The sequence below is a fragment of the Macrobrachium rosenbergii genome, chromosome 12 (genome assembly GCF_040412425.1).
Source record: "Macrobrachium rosenbergii isolate ZJJX-2024 chromosome 12, ASM4041242v1, whole genome shotgun sequence".
Classification (NCBI taxonomy): Eukaryota; Metazoa; Arthropoda; class Malacostraca; order Decapoda; family Palaemonidae; genus Macrobrachium; species Macrobrachium rosenbergii.
In genome coordinates, this window is record NC_089752.1 from 10106925 (window position 1) to 10123075 (window position 16151).

General features: G+C 40.3%; 1 protein-coding gene across 2 annotated transcripts in view; it reads right to left on the reverse strand.

Moving 5' to 3' along the window:
• Positions 1–1009: 1009 nt before the first annotated feature.
• The window catches only part of LOC136844381 (uncharacterized), a 74669-nt gene continuing 59527 nt past the window's right edge, over positions 1010–16151 (reverse strand). Inside the window, exons 11-13 of one of the 2 annotated variants that reach the window (XR_010854855.1) lie at positions 11168–11312; positions 10856–11043; positions 1010–1754 (exon numbers count right to left, since the gene is read on the reverse strand). Coding sequence is in view for 1 of the 2 variants with exons in the window: in XM_067113465.1 (XP_066969566.1) it covers positions 1526–1754; positions 10856–11043 (417 nt within the window). In the remaining variant the exon portion in view is untranslated. The remainder of the gene's footprint in view (positions 1755–10855; positions 11044–11167; positions 11313–16151) is intronic. The other variant, XM_067113465.1, reaches the window with a different exon arrangement.

Below are 16151 nucleotides of genomic sequence, written 5' to 3' on the forward strand. Positions count from 1 at the left end.
AAACAGGAATGGTGTCTGAGACCCTGTGCCAACTGGCATTGCAGAGGCACAAGTTGTAGCTCTTCAAGCTACCAAGTTGTCAGGCAGGTACAACATTCTGGCTGATCACTTCAGTTCTGAAGGAAAGATCTTTCACTCAGCTTTATCTTAAGTGATCAAACAAAAAAGTTTGATCTTTCCACTTATGCTTAGAAAAACTTGAGCACTCTTCTCCCCCTCAGGAGCTCCAGCCTTGGATGGGAAGCAGCCGCTATTGTTACAGAGCCTTACGAGACTTCCTTCAAACTTCTGTTGAGTTTCTTGGATAGTGATCGGACATTTCTGACTGTTCTCTTTGCTTTACCCTTGGCAAAGAGGGAAGAGTTACATGTCCTGTTCCATCTTGTTTAGCACTCAGAAGGATGGTGTTCTCTTTCTCTTTTGTACCTGAGTTTGTGGCAGACTCTTTTGTACCTGAGTTTGTGGCAGACTCTTTTGTACCTGAGTTTGTGGCAGACTCAAAACCCATTGGTTCCAAACGAGAGATTTGAGTGTTTCTCGATCCCCTCCTCCTGCGACTGTGTTGGATGAGATGATGCTGTGCCTGGTCTGCACATCAAAGTAATATCAACCCACCCCTTGAAGCTAGAGTGTATGAGACTTTGCTGAGGTAGGCATGGGAAGGTGTCTAGGAGCAACTGTTTTTTTTTTTTTTTTGACTTTATAAGGTGATGAAGAGGGCCTTATAACTTTTCTTTCTCTAAATCTTCAGCAGAAAACACCTACAGGCAGAGTCAAAGACTTTAACCCCAAGAGGGGTCCAAAGGGAAATCAGCCTGCAGAGAGACACGTTACTGTATGGGAAAAAGTGACAAATAAATATGGAACAGGAAATAAACTGATACATCAATACAGATGTCAGCAGAGAGCAGGAATGAATTTGCTCCTTCCTTAAACATTTGTCATATTTTATTATCTTATTGGGAGTCTGGTAAAACTGCTTCATAAATTAAAGGGTAAAAAGAAATTCTGAAAATCCTAAATTTATTTAAGACTCCATTCATGATTGCAGTTCTCTTGAAATAGGAGTGTATCATCAAATGATATTTAACAGATAAAATAATTTATTTCTTACAGAGGAGACCCAAAATGTGTCCATATACAAAATTTTGTAGTACAGTAGTACTTTAAAATACCATTGGCATTTTAAAACTCATGTAAACTTTCAAAATGAAAGTTTACAACAGTGATGTGAAATAATTAATCATTATCATAAAGAATATACCATTTCTTACAGTCCTTCTCTATTCTAAATCATCCATACACTGCAACAAATGTCAAATACATTTTGCCCATAAAATAAACAGTATTTTTATGTACCTTAAAGGTTAGAACCAATTTTGCAAATGCAATTAGTGGAAAGATGGGTATAATCTGTAAAGCATATGCTACAAATATACAGTACAGCCTATGAAGAAAATAATTTACATACAAGTTCTATACAATTTACATTATATCTCCAAGATTCATACAGCTAGTTATATCTCTAAGATTCATACAGCTGGTTCAACTGCTTTCTTAGACTCAGCTTTATCATAGACACTTGATGATGAGTATGAGGAGTCATTGGTGCAAGTGATGGACGTTCAATGCACCCGGCAATTTCTGTAAAGGGAGATATGTCCTTGTCAATCGCAATAAATTTGTCTTCATCTGTGACACGACTAGCTCCTTTTTCTGCAGGTTTTGAGTAACATGTAGGAGACTGAAAAACTCTGGAAAAAATAAGATGTAAAATGTGTTAGTGGCTTTTCAGCCAGTTCCATGTCAAGACAAATAGGAAGGGTCAAAATCAAAATTAAGGGCGTCAGAAAAAAAAAAAAAATAAACCTCCTTAAAATGAAATGATACCCATAATACCTGACTACCTTTAAAACAGATGGACTGTACAATGAATCCATACAAAAATTAAAAATTACACAGACAAAAGCTCAATGAATGAACAAGAAAATAAGTGTTGAAATAGTGCAGTGGTATACAGTCCGATATCAAGGAGCTAGCTGGTAAAAACAAATAACACAAATTTCAGTGGGTTGGGAGCAAGACAGAGTAAAATGGAATTGGCATACTGGGCAAGAGATTTGTATGCAAGTCAGAACTAGCACATATGGTCTGCATAAGGCAACAGAGTTACTCTAATATCTGTCTTTCTATACTACTTGTTATTTTACTTTCTATCCATATAAAATTTATCACTTGAAAAACCATTCCAAATGCAGAAAGTCCTTGCCCACACAATATGTGGGATATATAAACTTTTATTTGTTCCTATGCGTATACAAACCTTCATTCTTTACATATACCTTCCTGTGCAAGCCGGAAACAGCTGTTCAAAGTTACTGACAAGGTAGTTAACTATCGACAGGTAAGTCCCACCCACCTTCTGCACCCTACTTGCTTCTGGCCACCATTTGCCGTTTTCTTACTTACAATTGAATTGTTTTTCTTAAGTTTCTTGCTTTTTGTTGGTCTTGGTTTTGCCATTATCTTTTTTGATAATGAGGACTTATCTATGCCATCTTCCCCTGTCCCGAGGAAGCTCACCAACCTTAGACACTGTCCTGGTAAAGTGAACCCACAAACAATGGGTGAAGTTTGCTTCAAGAAAGAAGAGAAAAGTTCTCCCGTGTCATCAGAGGGTGATACAATGCCGGTGACACCTTTGGAGGTCTTCAGTGCCTTCCCTCCCCTGCCAATTCCACCCGTTGTTGCTGCCCTTGACTCCCATTGATCATCCGGTGGAAAACCAGAGGATAGAATAGAATATACAATTTAGGCCGAAGGACAAGCACTAGGACCCATGAGGCCATTCACCACTAAAAGGAAAATTGAGAGTTAAAGGTAACAAAGGTGTAACAGGAGGAAAACCTTGCAGTTGTACTATGAAACAATTGTTAGAAGAGGGTGGAAAGTAAGATTGAAGAAAGACTATGAATGGAGGTACAATAAAACGAATGAAAGGGGTTGCAGCTAGGGGCCAAAGGAACGCTGCCAGGAACCTTAATGGCTATAGTGCACTGAGGGGGAAGCATCTCTCTTGAGATCTCATCTGGTGAGCGCTATTTCTCGGGCAAAAGGAAGTGGTAGGGTGACCTTTGAGACTACATTTACTGTGACTGTTATGACTCCAGCAGTCATAGTCTCCACTGGCTCTCTGACCACCACCACCTACATGGTATCCCCTCATGCTAACATCTGTTATGTGTCCTGAGGTGTTGTCTTCATCCATCCTGGGGGCAATTCTCTGTACATTCTCATCAGCACTGACCTTGGCTGGCCTGGGCAAGTAGTAGCTGGAGAAGCATTAGAGGAAGTCAACTTTGTCGTCTGGTTCTTCCACTTACTCACCTTCCTCCAAAGCTTTAAGTGGATGAGGAAGGCTGCTACATCTGGCTCTCCCTGCAAGAAGTCTCTTAAGGCTTCCAGCAGTCTGTCTTCCTCTGCGAAGAAGACTGACAGGGCTCACACTAGCAGTGTTCGCTATTGCTTTGTGCACAGGTGCAACTGCTACCCAGGGTTCCTCAGAACCCAGGCATACCAGTATCAACCTGGCTAGGGTACCTTTATCACCCATATGGGACCCTCTGCCAGGGAGACACAACATGAGCATGTGAGAATTGAACAAGCAGGTGCTTATCCCCCCCCCCCACATTCTACCATGAGAAGTAATCTGGGGTCCTAGGAAAGTGACATGGCTCAAACAGCCTTATCATCCAGACCTCATAAGTTCTTCCATTCAGCCTTCCCCTCCTGCAGAAGCTTTGGCTTCTCTGAAGGCTGGGACACATTTGTAGGACAGCCCTCACCTATCTTAGCATGAACGAGCTTGCTCTCCTTCACCCATGTAGATGTCACTGTAAGTTGATGACTGCCCACGACTTCGCTCACCTGTTGCTTCATCTTCTTCAGGTATTTCTGAGAAATGGGGGTTGGACAGGTACAAGGTCTGGTATCATGAGCATTTGCAGCCCACGACTTCGCTCACCTGTTGCTTCATCTTCTTCAGGTATTTCTGAGAAATGGGGGTTGGACAGGTACAAGGTCTGGTATCATGAGCATTTGCAGCTCTCTTCCCAGTCCTCCCAAGGAGGTTAATGATGTTCCTGGGTTGGTCTTAGGTCCAGAAAGGTTGTACGCCTGAGTGGTGGAGCAATCCCCTCGGGGCTCTGATGAGGGACTATCCCAGGAGGACCAAGAACTAGGGAGACCCAAAGGTCCTTTGCCACAAGTGCAGAGCCACTTTCAAGAGGTCATCCACCTCTTTCGTGAGCAAAATAATTTCCAGGAAGTGACCATGGTTACGTCAGAACACTTTTTCTCAGCCATCAAGACCCAAATGAGTTCTCAGAGATAACCCAGGCCCTAGATCAGCTTTCCAGGGTCCTGGCTTGCTAGCAGGGTTTTGGATCAAGTAAATTCTCTGCTTTCTAGGCAAGAGAATTCACTCCAAGTCCACCCAATCTAGTAAGTTACTTCCTGCACCCCTGGCTAGTCAGGAAATACCATATCCCAACCAGTAGTGCCATTCCTGACTAGTTTGTGTCCTGGCCTTTTGCTGGACTGTCTCCATGCAAATGGGTCTCCTCACACGTAGATGTGGCAGCTTGAGAGGTGACTGTTATGGCAGCATTTCAAGCAATCTCATGGTTAGACGTGGGTCTTTCACGGTTGCAAAAGTGGCATCCTCTTCAGAGTGTCATACCCCAGACGGAGATGCCTCCCTCAAGAGACTACTACTGTCTGGAAGTAGAGTGAATACTTACCTAGCCCACCAGATAGCGAACCTGTGATCAACCTAGCTCTTCGTTGGGTGAGCCGGTAGAGCTGCGGACTGTCACTCGATGGACCGGAGTTCAATTCCCCCAGCCGGCTGATGAAGAGTTAGAGGAATTTATTTCTGGTGATAGAAATTCATTTCTCGCTATAATGTGGTTCGGATTCCACAATAAGCTGTAGGTCCCGTTGCTAAGTAACCAATTGGTTCTTAGCCACGTAAAATAAGTCTAATCCTTCGGGCCAGCCCTAGGAGAGCTGTTAATCAGCTCAGTGGTCTGGTAAAACTAAGGTATACTTAACTTTGTGATCAACCTAGTACTGAAGTGGGACTCAGTGCTATCCCACCTCTCCAGGTGCTTAGAGTCTGTACTGACACCCAGGAATAGCCCAGTCCGGGGGTCTACTTCCCTATTCCCTTGGAATGAGGTAGAGGCCCCAGTGGAGAGGGTGTATGTTGACAACATACTCCTGCACCAGGCAGTGTCCCACAAGGCTCCTGGGGCTTTTGAGAGGCACTCCAGCCAAACCTTCAGCTTCAGCTAGTCCCTACTCTTTGAGTCAAAGAAATCCCAGGCTACTTTTGCTCCCCATAGAGGATCACAGTCTTCTCCCCCTGGGGGAATAGGGATTCGGTTGCATTGCTTTCAAACTCAAAATCCGCTTTCGGAAGGGATGCAGAGGGAGGCGCTAAAAGCGGCATTCTTCCCAGCCTGCTGTCAATAAGGGGCGGGGAGGGGGAGGTGCCTGTCAAGCCATTGGGCAACACAGAATGGAAACCTGGGTAGTAGGTGTCCTTAGGGAAGGATATCTACTTGAAGCCCTTAGAGTAACTGCCTCACCTTGCTTGCTCACCATAACCATTTCTGTATTTATGTACTAGGCTCACAGAAGGACCTCGCAGTGGACGTCTTTCAAAATTGGTCGCTAGGGTTCACAGCCACTTGATTCTGGTAGAGAAGGCATCAGGTGGTTGGAGACCGGTCACTGCCATTGAACCAGTTCATTTGTCAAACCAGGTTCAAGAATGGAAACTATGCTCTCAGTTCTGGACTCCAGATAGGGCAACTTCATACTTTTGGTGGACCTCAAGGATGCTGTTCAGTCTCCTCCACAGGGTGATCAACAGAGTTCATCACCCCCATCTCATAAAGACTTGGTGGCTCCTCATTTGCTGCAAGCCATATTGGTACTCCAATACACTGACTCTTCTGGTTGAGGCACCAAGAGAGCTTCCCCATGCCCCACCCTCCTGTTAACGTTAGCCTTATGTTCACAGGTAACACCAGATGGTTCACACCTTGCACCTGTAAGTGTGGAGGTTATTAGTGTGTCCTGCAAGAGAGGAGGGTGGGGTTTCTTGCAGGGCAGCAAGGGAGATATCTGGGTACCCCTGTCATTCCTCTATAAATATGTACCAAAGAAAAATGGGCCATCCTCTGTCACTGGTGTAACAGAAAGGCTACCTCTCCAGAAAGAGCATCTGTGCAGTAGATTGCAAACCTCCTTATCTATCTTCACCAAGACAAGCTCCTCTGTTTCTCGAGTAAAAGGCTATAGCTCCACCTTGTTGAAGATCTTCAAACTGAAGGGGGAACTCTACTTCAGTGGAGTTTTTCATACTAATGAGAAGTTTAGAAACAGTTTTGACACCTCGGGAACCCCATGCATCCAAGTGGGATGTCTCTTTGGTTCTGAGAGCTTCAGGGAACTTTTCAAACCTCTGTCATGTGCATCAGCAAAAAGGGTAGGGGAATTATACATGCCTTCTGATCTTCTTTGGCACTTGGACAGATGGGGGTCTCTCATTCCTGAGTTTGTGGTGAAAACTGAAGAGCTGTTCATTCCAGACAAGAGATGAAGAGCTCTTAGATCCCCTACCTCTGGGACTTAGTTGGATGCCACCTGGATATAATGCTTCTTTTGAGATACTACTTGAAAAGTACCAACTCCTCGAGGCTGAAGAACAAAAGATTTTTCATTACTACAGGGAAGTGCAAGGTGTCTAAGAATGTCTTTCTTTCTAGCTTCATAAGGTAAGCAAGAGGGAGGTCAGCCTCCCTTCTCACTTGAGGGCACACAGTTGGGAGCACAGACCATCTCTTGTTTTTCAGAACAACTTTTTGGCTTTTCAGGCAATGATAGCAGGTGTCTGGCATAGGCAGACTTACTTCACCTCATTCTACCTGAGGGACATCACCCACTAGTCCTTAGAAACCTTCTCTTTGGGACCTGTGGGGTCTGCTAGCAAGCTGTGTAAGCACCCAAGTGCCAATTACACAGAAAAGTATCTCACCAGAGTACTTAAGCCTTGAGTAGGTTTGGAGGTGTGACTGGACTTTCGACTCTCCTTCCTTCTTTTTGTCTCTTTCCAAGAGCAGTGTCCTGGGCAAAGTACCAGCAAGTGTCAGACAAGATAGAAGTGAGTAGACAAGCCTTAGTTACTAGGATGCATCTCCCTATGTTCTTCCACTTTTAACAAAGAGGGGGGGAGTGATGGAGCTCATTCTAAACCAATTACTTGGTAACAGCCAGAAGTAAAGTATTTTCCGGCAAGAGATCCTCTACAGGGGATGTCATGGTTCTCTCGGTTTTCCTTACTTGAGTACCCTCCTGTCAAAGAGCCCTACAGCTCTGATCAACCATTTCACCAAACCGCTAGGTTACACTAGTAAATGCCACCCTCTGCATGCACAACTGAAGCTTGGCATTCACAAGTGGAATTCAATGCCAGTCAGGTGGAGAGAGAACCTCCCACCTAAGGAGTTACATATATAAAAGATGGTATGTATTTCCTTAGCAAAGAGTAAATTTTTTAAAAGCACAGGCAGTCCCTGGTTATCGGCAGGGGTTCCGTTCTGATGGCATAACGATAACTAAAAATCTGCCCGTTAGGTATGTATCGATGCCAATGAGCGGAAATTGGTGATTTTCGTCACCAGACAAGCGCCGTAAAACTGGATCGCTGATAACCAGGGACTGCCTGTAATCTGGTTTTTCCTAAATATACAAATCAGCCTCCCTGCGGCTAAGAAAAAAAGTGAGTGGTAACATAAGGCTAGGGAGGGGTATTCTCCGCTTAAACCCCCATCTCCACCAGTTAACAACTTTGTGACCAAGAACAACAACCACTCTGGCTCACACTGAAGGACACTCCTATATAAAAGGCTCTGGTTTATGTACCTAAAAAAATACACATTATTTTCAAAATACATTTTTTGAGGGGAGGTGTTAACAGAACTTTTACCCTGGTCTGGTCTGGATGCCTCAATATACTTGAGATGGCAAGATTGGTAGGTCCTACAGCACCTTTACTGCATCCTTAGAGGGGGAACCCCATTTGTAGTGCCTTTCTTGAAAAGTCCAAGTGTGTTACCCCACCCTTACATGTATAGTTTGCAAGGACTGATTTAAATACTAAGACTAACAGTATTGTTTTGTGCAAAATTGTGTTGTGTCCAGATACAAACTTTTCCTCTGCTAGTGTCACTGAGCTGGTTTGTTGCTCTGTGGTTCAAATAGAGGGTGTCTTCAAACAGGGCTTCCTCCTCTTATGTGCTACTACTAGGTTTCTCCCTTGCAGTAGACAATAACCCATGTCTACTCTTTTACTTTCCAGGTAGATTTTTCTCAACTGATGTCTCCCTCACTCAATAGTCGACAGACTAGATCCTAGGTTCCTCATCTGGTTTTTTAGGTCTGTGGGTGAGGATTTCCTTGCAAGGGTACTGTCTTAAGCCCCAGATCTTCATAAATAATTCCTTGTTGTTGACTCAAAGGTTCAAGAATTAGCCACTTATAGTTCATTTGAGGGGTGGTAGAGCTTTCAGCTGGCACGCTGTTGGCCCAGCATTCGACTCTCCAAGCAGCCAATGAAGAATTAGAGGAATTTATTTCTGGTGATAGGAATTCATTTCTCGTCATAATGTGGTTCGGATTCCACAATAAGCTGTAGATCCCATTGCTAGGTAACCAGTTGGTTCTTAGCCATGTAAAAATAAATCTAATCCTTCAGGCCAGCCCTAGGAGAGCTGTTAATCAGCTTAGTGGTCTAGTTAAACTAAGATATACTTAATCAACCTCTTTACATGTATCCAATCCCATCAGTTGTTCTTATGCTTCTGAATATGACAAATTACCTATATATTTGACTGTCTCCGTGTATCCAAATGCCACCTAGTCTGTGACTGCTGCCATGTTTGTGGCTCTTACAACTCAAAGTGTCCAATCCTGTGACCTCCTAGAGCAACATTACTTTCTATACCTTTCCATGCTCACATATTCTGACATTCCAACTTCATCCTGCAACCTCAAGCAGTACAGCCTTAACCACTCATCCAGCGCCACTGTATCTGGCTTCAGTTCCCATAATGACTAGGACTTCCTCTGCTCTTGCTCCTTCCATGAGTACCATGACCACTTAGGTGTCCATAGCCACCATGTCCTTTACTTTTTTTGCCTCTGCAGCTCCTGATCTCCAGTTTCTGTGGCTCCTGTCTTCCAGAGATGCCTCCACCTGCACCTTGCCCCAGCCTCGGCTTCTGATAGCTTCCCCGTCTATGCCTCTAAAGTTTACCAGATGTTTGTAAGATGCCTTAGCCCAGTAGCCTTCCTACAGCCCTGGGAGACCTAAAAGTATCCCAAAGCTACAAAATGAGTTCCTCATTCCTTGAGCCTACAGAATTTGCTGTTATGATTCATCCTCACTGATGGGGTTTCTCAATCCTTGAAGTATCCTAGTAGCTTCTACCATCACTCTCCTATTCTGACACTGCTCTCCTGGTGCATCTACTTTTCATCATTTGACTAGTTCCTTACTTGCTGCTCATGATCATGAGTTGCTCAAGAGCCCTATAATGTCCTCAGTTGCCTCTTCCAAGGGATTTATCACCTAAACAACCCAAGGTTACCACTTCATCAACCACTTTTATCAGTTGTTTGCTCTGGCCTTTTTCTCATGCATATCCCTATCCCCTTAGTTTTGCTGACTGAGAATTCAGATGAGGATAATGCAGTGTGCACGTTACTGCAGCTTGGATCATGGTTGAAACAAGCCCAAAAGCTCAGGTCACCAGCTGCCTTTTCCAGATCAGAAGTTTTACTAGATCCAAGGATGTTCTCAAGCACACCTGCCCTTCTGATGATGGAATCAATTACAAGGAAAGCTTTGGTCTCCTCCAGCTGGTCAGCTTCAGATATTGTCTGCAGCAAGAGATTTTGCAGGGAAAGTCACATGTTTCTTAACTGTCAAGAGAAGATCCTCAGTGCTTCTATTCTACTTTCAGGTTCTCCTTCTACCACAGTCTGTTAACTCATTATTCCTCCTGGTCATGCTTCAGTGGTGAATGCATGCTAAAAATATTGTCTACTCATTAATCTCATGATGACGAAAAGGGACAAAGCCTCACAAAATCTCATGCCACATGTGAAATTCAATATGCCTTGGGAAGAACTTACTCCCAAAGGGAATTATAATTGAAAAGTGCATTTGCCCCAGCCAAGTTTAGATGCATTAATGGTACTGTTGAATTCAGGTTCTATACTGAGAATAGATATCAATCTTCCTGCCGAATCTGTACTTAGAATCACAATATCAATCTCCTCACTAATAGCTACTTGATAAGTTTGTAACATTTGGCTTGTGAAGTTTTGTCACTTATACACAACTTTTTTATACTCACGTATTAAGCCACAAATTATCTATTTATATCAAATTCACTGTACCTTAGGAATAACTTGCATCTTCATTTCCTTTAATGCTTACATGAGTACAGATCCACCATATTTTTGCATATATACAAACTACATATACAGTAATTTATGGGGAAAACATGTTGAAAACTTTTTTGGGGGGCAACAATTTTTTAATTGCATTTTTTCAACCATCTAAACTGCTGACCATACTGCAGGGAGTTCTGCTATAAAATAATTAAAAATGGAATAAAGAGAATATATCAGATGAGCAAATCCATAATGGAAATCCTTATGTAAAACACAATTGAAGGTGATGAGCACTAATCATCTTAAAATTTTTAAAACTTACCTGCTATTTAACTTTAGATGCTTCCATTTCACGGCTTTTGAGGTAAAGTCATCGGTGTTATTGAGGATACTGCAACCCAAACTTTCATCTTGTAAAGAAGAATCAACAGAAATATCGATACTGCTGTTTTCAAAACAGGAAGACTTATCATCACATGGAGCACAGGCATGTGTCTCCATTTCTGTTACCTGAAAAAGATTAATGCATGTGATTCAAGTTTTCACAATTTTACCTTGAGCAATGACTGACACAACTAAGTAAATCATATAATGACCTCAGAGGAGGCCAGTCATATTATTTTTATTTAAATACCTGTGATTTAACGTGATTGCTGTCGGGATTAACACTCGTACCAGGCTACAACTTTCAATTTCACAAGGAATATACTGTGCTGAAGAATCTGATAAATTTTCTTAATGGAATTGTTTCCAATACAGGCATTTGATGTTTGTTATTCCTGAAAAATTTGATAAATTTGAAATCACATAAACTAACATATGTTAAAGAGTGAATGTTGTTCTACTTTCACTGCAGTCTGGGATTAGGTCATGTGGATTATCCATTAGATATCTATATTAAAAGATGGGATAGTTACTGGCAATTCAGTAAGGCACTTTTTGAAAAAAAAAAAAATAAATAAATAAATAATAAATAATTTGCAAATGGGTTTAATATTTTTTTGTTATTTATAGATTATTTATTCCACAACCCCTGCCACTGATTAAAAATGATCGGTGTTCTATATAAATGCCTATGTGAGTATGAATTCATAATATAATTTAATATAATTTGTGGATTGAACATATAACCTCTTGGAAAAGAAGATTTTTAGAACAATTTTGAAAGACCTCCACAGCAAATTTAATCACAGAAATTTACAAGCGCTGACCATTTTGTTAATGTTTCCAATGCAAAAATGGAAGCGTAATTAGACAAGTACCAACTGGTCTAGCTGGATGATAACTACAGCAAATCCTGCACCAAAAGAAATATTTGGGCCTATCAATATAGAATGCAGTGTGAGCCTGTTTCACTGTGTACTACCTACAATATTTGGGATATACATAATTATTTGGATAAATAGTATTAGCAAAAATGTGTTCATACTTTCTGCGTAACCCAAAAGGGGGAGTGAGTTCTGTTATTGGAAAAAATGTTAAAATTTAACTATATTTTTGTCAGTTGAGGAGTCATTTTCCATTATACAGCACTTGACATGATTAGTACGGCTAAGAAGACAGAGAAGGAGAGAGATGATTCACCATTATCAACCAGTACAGACTTGGGGAGGATTTGAAGACTTCCAGTACAATTCTGAGCCCTCAATATAAACTGGATATAGCATTTTAATATTGTGTCTGATGATTAACCAGATATCTGGCTTCCATAATCTAAAAAACACAAAACAGCTGACTAGTATATATAATAACATAATGGTTGATCTATCAGCTCTTCAGGTTGGACAAGATATCTTTTGTATCAGTTTGAACTCATTTTTACTTCTAGCTTTATGCATGCAATGTGTAATTTCTAGTTCAAGGGTGAATCAATGATTAAGCCACAAAGAGACTATGCCTGAGAATTTCAGGTTGGCTTATGTGTATGTTTCTCATTTCAGGTTTAGATATAATACTTTTTCCATGTGACATCTTTAAAAAACATGATTGCTATTGTTTTGGGTAGTACTGAGCACAGGTGTCTGCAACAACATTAAGAAGACATTGAGCATGTTGTAAGTCTGAGGCGTACAATATGGCCAAGTCACTATAGCACTTCCTGTTGATTTGTAATGTTGATTACTAGAGAGAACAATATGGTCCAGTACTCGAAACCACTTGAGATATCATTTCCCAATTTATGTCTAAACATTTTTTGTATCATACCTGGAATGTTTGATACAGTATATGAGTATTATTATTAAATATATTTATTTATGCATTTATTAAGGAAGAAAAGAGATGGCCTTGAATACCACTGATATGGTGCTTTTAAAATACTGTTTCCATGAAGTACTACAGTACATGCCTTCTGGATGTCAAAGAATATGGCATTAGTAACTTTTCTGTATTCAAAGCTTTTACAATTATAGTCTTGTAAGAAACATAATGGGTTAAGTGTAGATCTATTTTTCTACGTATGTCTTGGGTTGGGGAAATAATGTTGCTTGTTAAGACCATGTTAGTCTTGGGTTTAACCTTTTTGCTATCACTACATGGACAACTACTGTAATTAAAAAAATTCTCCTCTAAGATACTGTTACTTTCATTTAAACTGTATTGTGTGCCATTAATCAATCCCACCAACATTTTAATCAACTGCTTCAACACTTGATAGCCTTTAAAGGATTTATATTACTGCAATCAACTTGCTTTTTCTTTCTTTAAGTCTTCAACTGAAAATCCTTATGGACTGTCAACAAACTATAAGCCCATTAGGGCTCCAAAGGGATATCAGCCACCAAAGAGAGACAAGTTATAAGAAAAAGTGATAAATTAATATGACGGAATATAAAATATAACCCAGACACATGAAATTCAGGAGACATCAGTAGAAAGCAGGAATGAATTTATTCCTTGCCTAAATATTTGGAGATTGGAAGATTCCACAACTGCATTAGGCAAAATTATTCCACATTTTAGTTGTGGCCAAGATAAAAGTCCTAACAAACTTCATATTATTAAACACACTTCAGCTGCAGCCTGCCTAGTATTGCAAGCAAAAATAACTAGGTCAGCAAACAAAAAGTGCAGAGGATGTTTGCTGTTGTAGTACATTTTATGCTACAAACATCATAAACTCACATTACATCTATGACATAAGTCAACATTAAGTTGGCAAAATAGAGATAAGAGTCAACACTGGAAGACCACACTAAAGAAACAGCACTTCAAACAAGGTATCAAAAGTTACACCCAAAATCTTAAGTCAAATCATACCATTTAAATATAAAGAGGAATGCGAAGGCAAAAGTATTCTGGATCCACTATCATACTTTAGTTTTAGAAGAGTTAAGCTTCACCGCCCAAAGCCTACTCCACCCATGAATAAATTTCAGATCTCTATTCAAGGATACAGACATGGAGAAGGAATAACAGCACGAAGAGCAACATCATCAGTGTATGCAATCAGTTTATTATCAAGACCTTACCATGTGTCCCTGGTATAGATAATAAAGAGCAGAGGTCCAAGGAACACCTGAAATGACATTACTGGCCATCAACACAGACCCTTTGGGCTTTTTACTAAAAATTCATTTAAAATATTAATGAAAGATCCACCAATTCCCAATCATCTTAGCTTGTAGATAAGTGCTTCATGATTCACATGGTCTAAGGCTGAACTAAAATCTAGACCAACCATACATGCCTCTGTACCCCCATCAAGAGCACTTTGCAAGACAGTAGATCTTGACAAGAGTGCATCACAAGTATCAAGACCTACACAAAATCCAAACAGTAATGCTGTTAGTAAACTATCTTCAACAAACCTACAAAGATCCTTGGAGAGCAGGTGCTCAAAAACATTAGATAATACAGAGGGACATGAAGACAGAATTAGTCCCTTAGGTAATACAGAAACATTACCCTTCCTCCAAACAGAAGGAAAACTTGCAAGTTCAACTCATTTTCTGAAAATAGTAGTAATCTTAGGAGCAATGAACTCAACAGTCTTTTTACAAAAGATGAGAAAGATCCCATTAAGTCTGTGCCACCATAACTGTCAAGGCCCTACAACAAAATTCTGACTTCTCTAGACCTGAAGGCCACTGAACACAACTTACGGAAAACATAACTGAGGCAACACCACCAACTCACCACATTGTTTGCTTCCAAAGACTTGAGCCAAAAGTTCTGCCTTCTGTTTAGGGCAATGTACAGCAGTTCCATCAGCTCTTACAAGGGGAGGCAAGCTTGAATCAACTCCAAAGAGTGATGACTTGAGAGCAGACTGCCTTTTATGGTCATCACCACTGGACAGCAAGATCTCTTTTGCAGCCTCGTTATAAGCTCTCTCATAGACAACCTGGGCTTGACTTCCTAAGCTCAATGAAATTTAGCTTTTTTCTTATTTAGCTCTTAATGAAATTTAGCTTTTTTACTTATTTAACTAAGTAGCATTTGTATATTCATAAAAATGAACACACAGTCACAGGCAAGGCTAGATAGTGTTGTCCTGTTGTAATATTTCGAGTAGCCTGTTACTGCCAAAGTTAAAACTGATTAGTCTTAGGCCCTTTAGTGTTGATTTGATTTGTAAGTTTCCTGTTACCATTCCTATTCTGTGCAAACCAACTGAAAGCATTATTTAAAGAGATACCTCTCCCATGGGTACATTAGCAATGTATGACATAGCAAAATTTTTGGCTTATTAAAGTAGCCTCTTAACCCTCTCGCACTTATGGGGGTTCCTATAGCGCTACCCGGTATGCGACTTATGCCGTGGAGGGAAAAGTGAAGCTCATGTGGAAGAGTGTCTTTGTAAAAATCGATACATCCAAACCATAACTGACATAGGCTTCTGGTTTGTTTTATGATGTCGGCAAATGATTAAAGTTTTTCCTAAAGCAATCAGAAAATCTTTGCAAGGCTTAGAAATGATAAATGCATTTGCTAATTAGCTGTTACCGATTAAAAAATGCTAATTTTTTACAGAGGGCAATTTTCAGATTTTCCAACCTACTTATGTTGATGTTTCGTATCATACCTAAGTAAGGAATAAAGATAGAAAAAAAATAAAGGTGGCATTAAAAAGCTGAATAAATTTCCTGAAAAGTGCACAAAAGAAAGATATATGTATTGTTAGTATAAAACTGAGCAATTGTCGTTAGACTACAAACAATTTTTTTTTTCTAAGAAAATATACAGCAATGATTATTATATAGAAACAATAATTTTACATTTTGCTGTTTAGCATGATAAAGTACAAAGAATGGCCATTCTATTGATATATAATACATGCACATTGAAGTTATTTACAGATGCACAAACAGGCATACGAAAAATTATCTACGCACGATAAGTTCTGGCCGAACTACGGCATTCAACGTGTGTATATATACGCTTCAACGTGTGTATATATACGCTGACATTTTTCGTAATTACTCTATAATAAATAATGCTAGAAAAAAAGTGAAAACTGCAATGGAAAGCTGAATAAATTTCCTATATATATATTACCTAAAATCAATAGTGTTCCCATAAATAATAGATCAACTGAAGCTCAAAGACGTAAGTTTTGTTTTTTTTTCACATTAAGTCAATTGTTTGCTAAAGATTTTTATATAGACGTTGATATT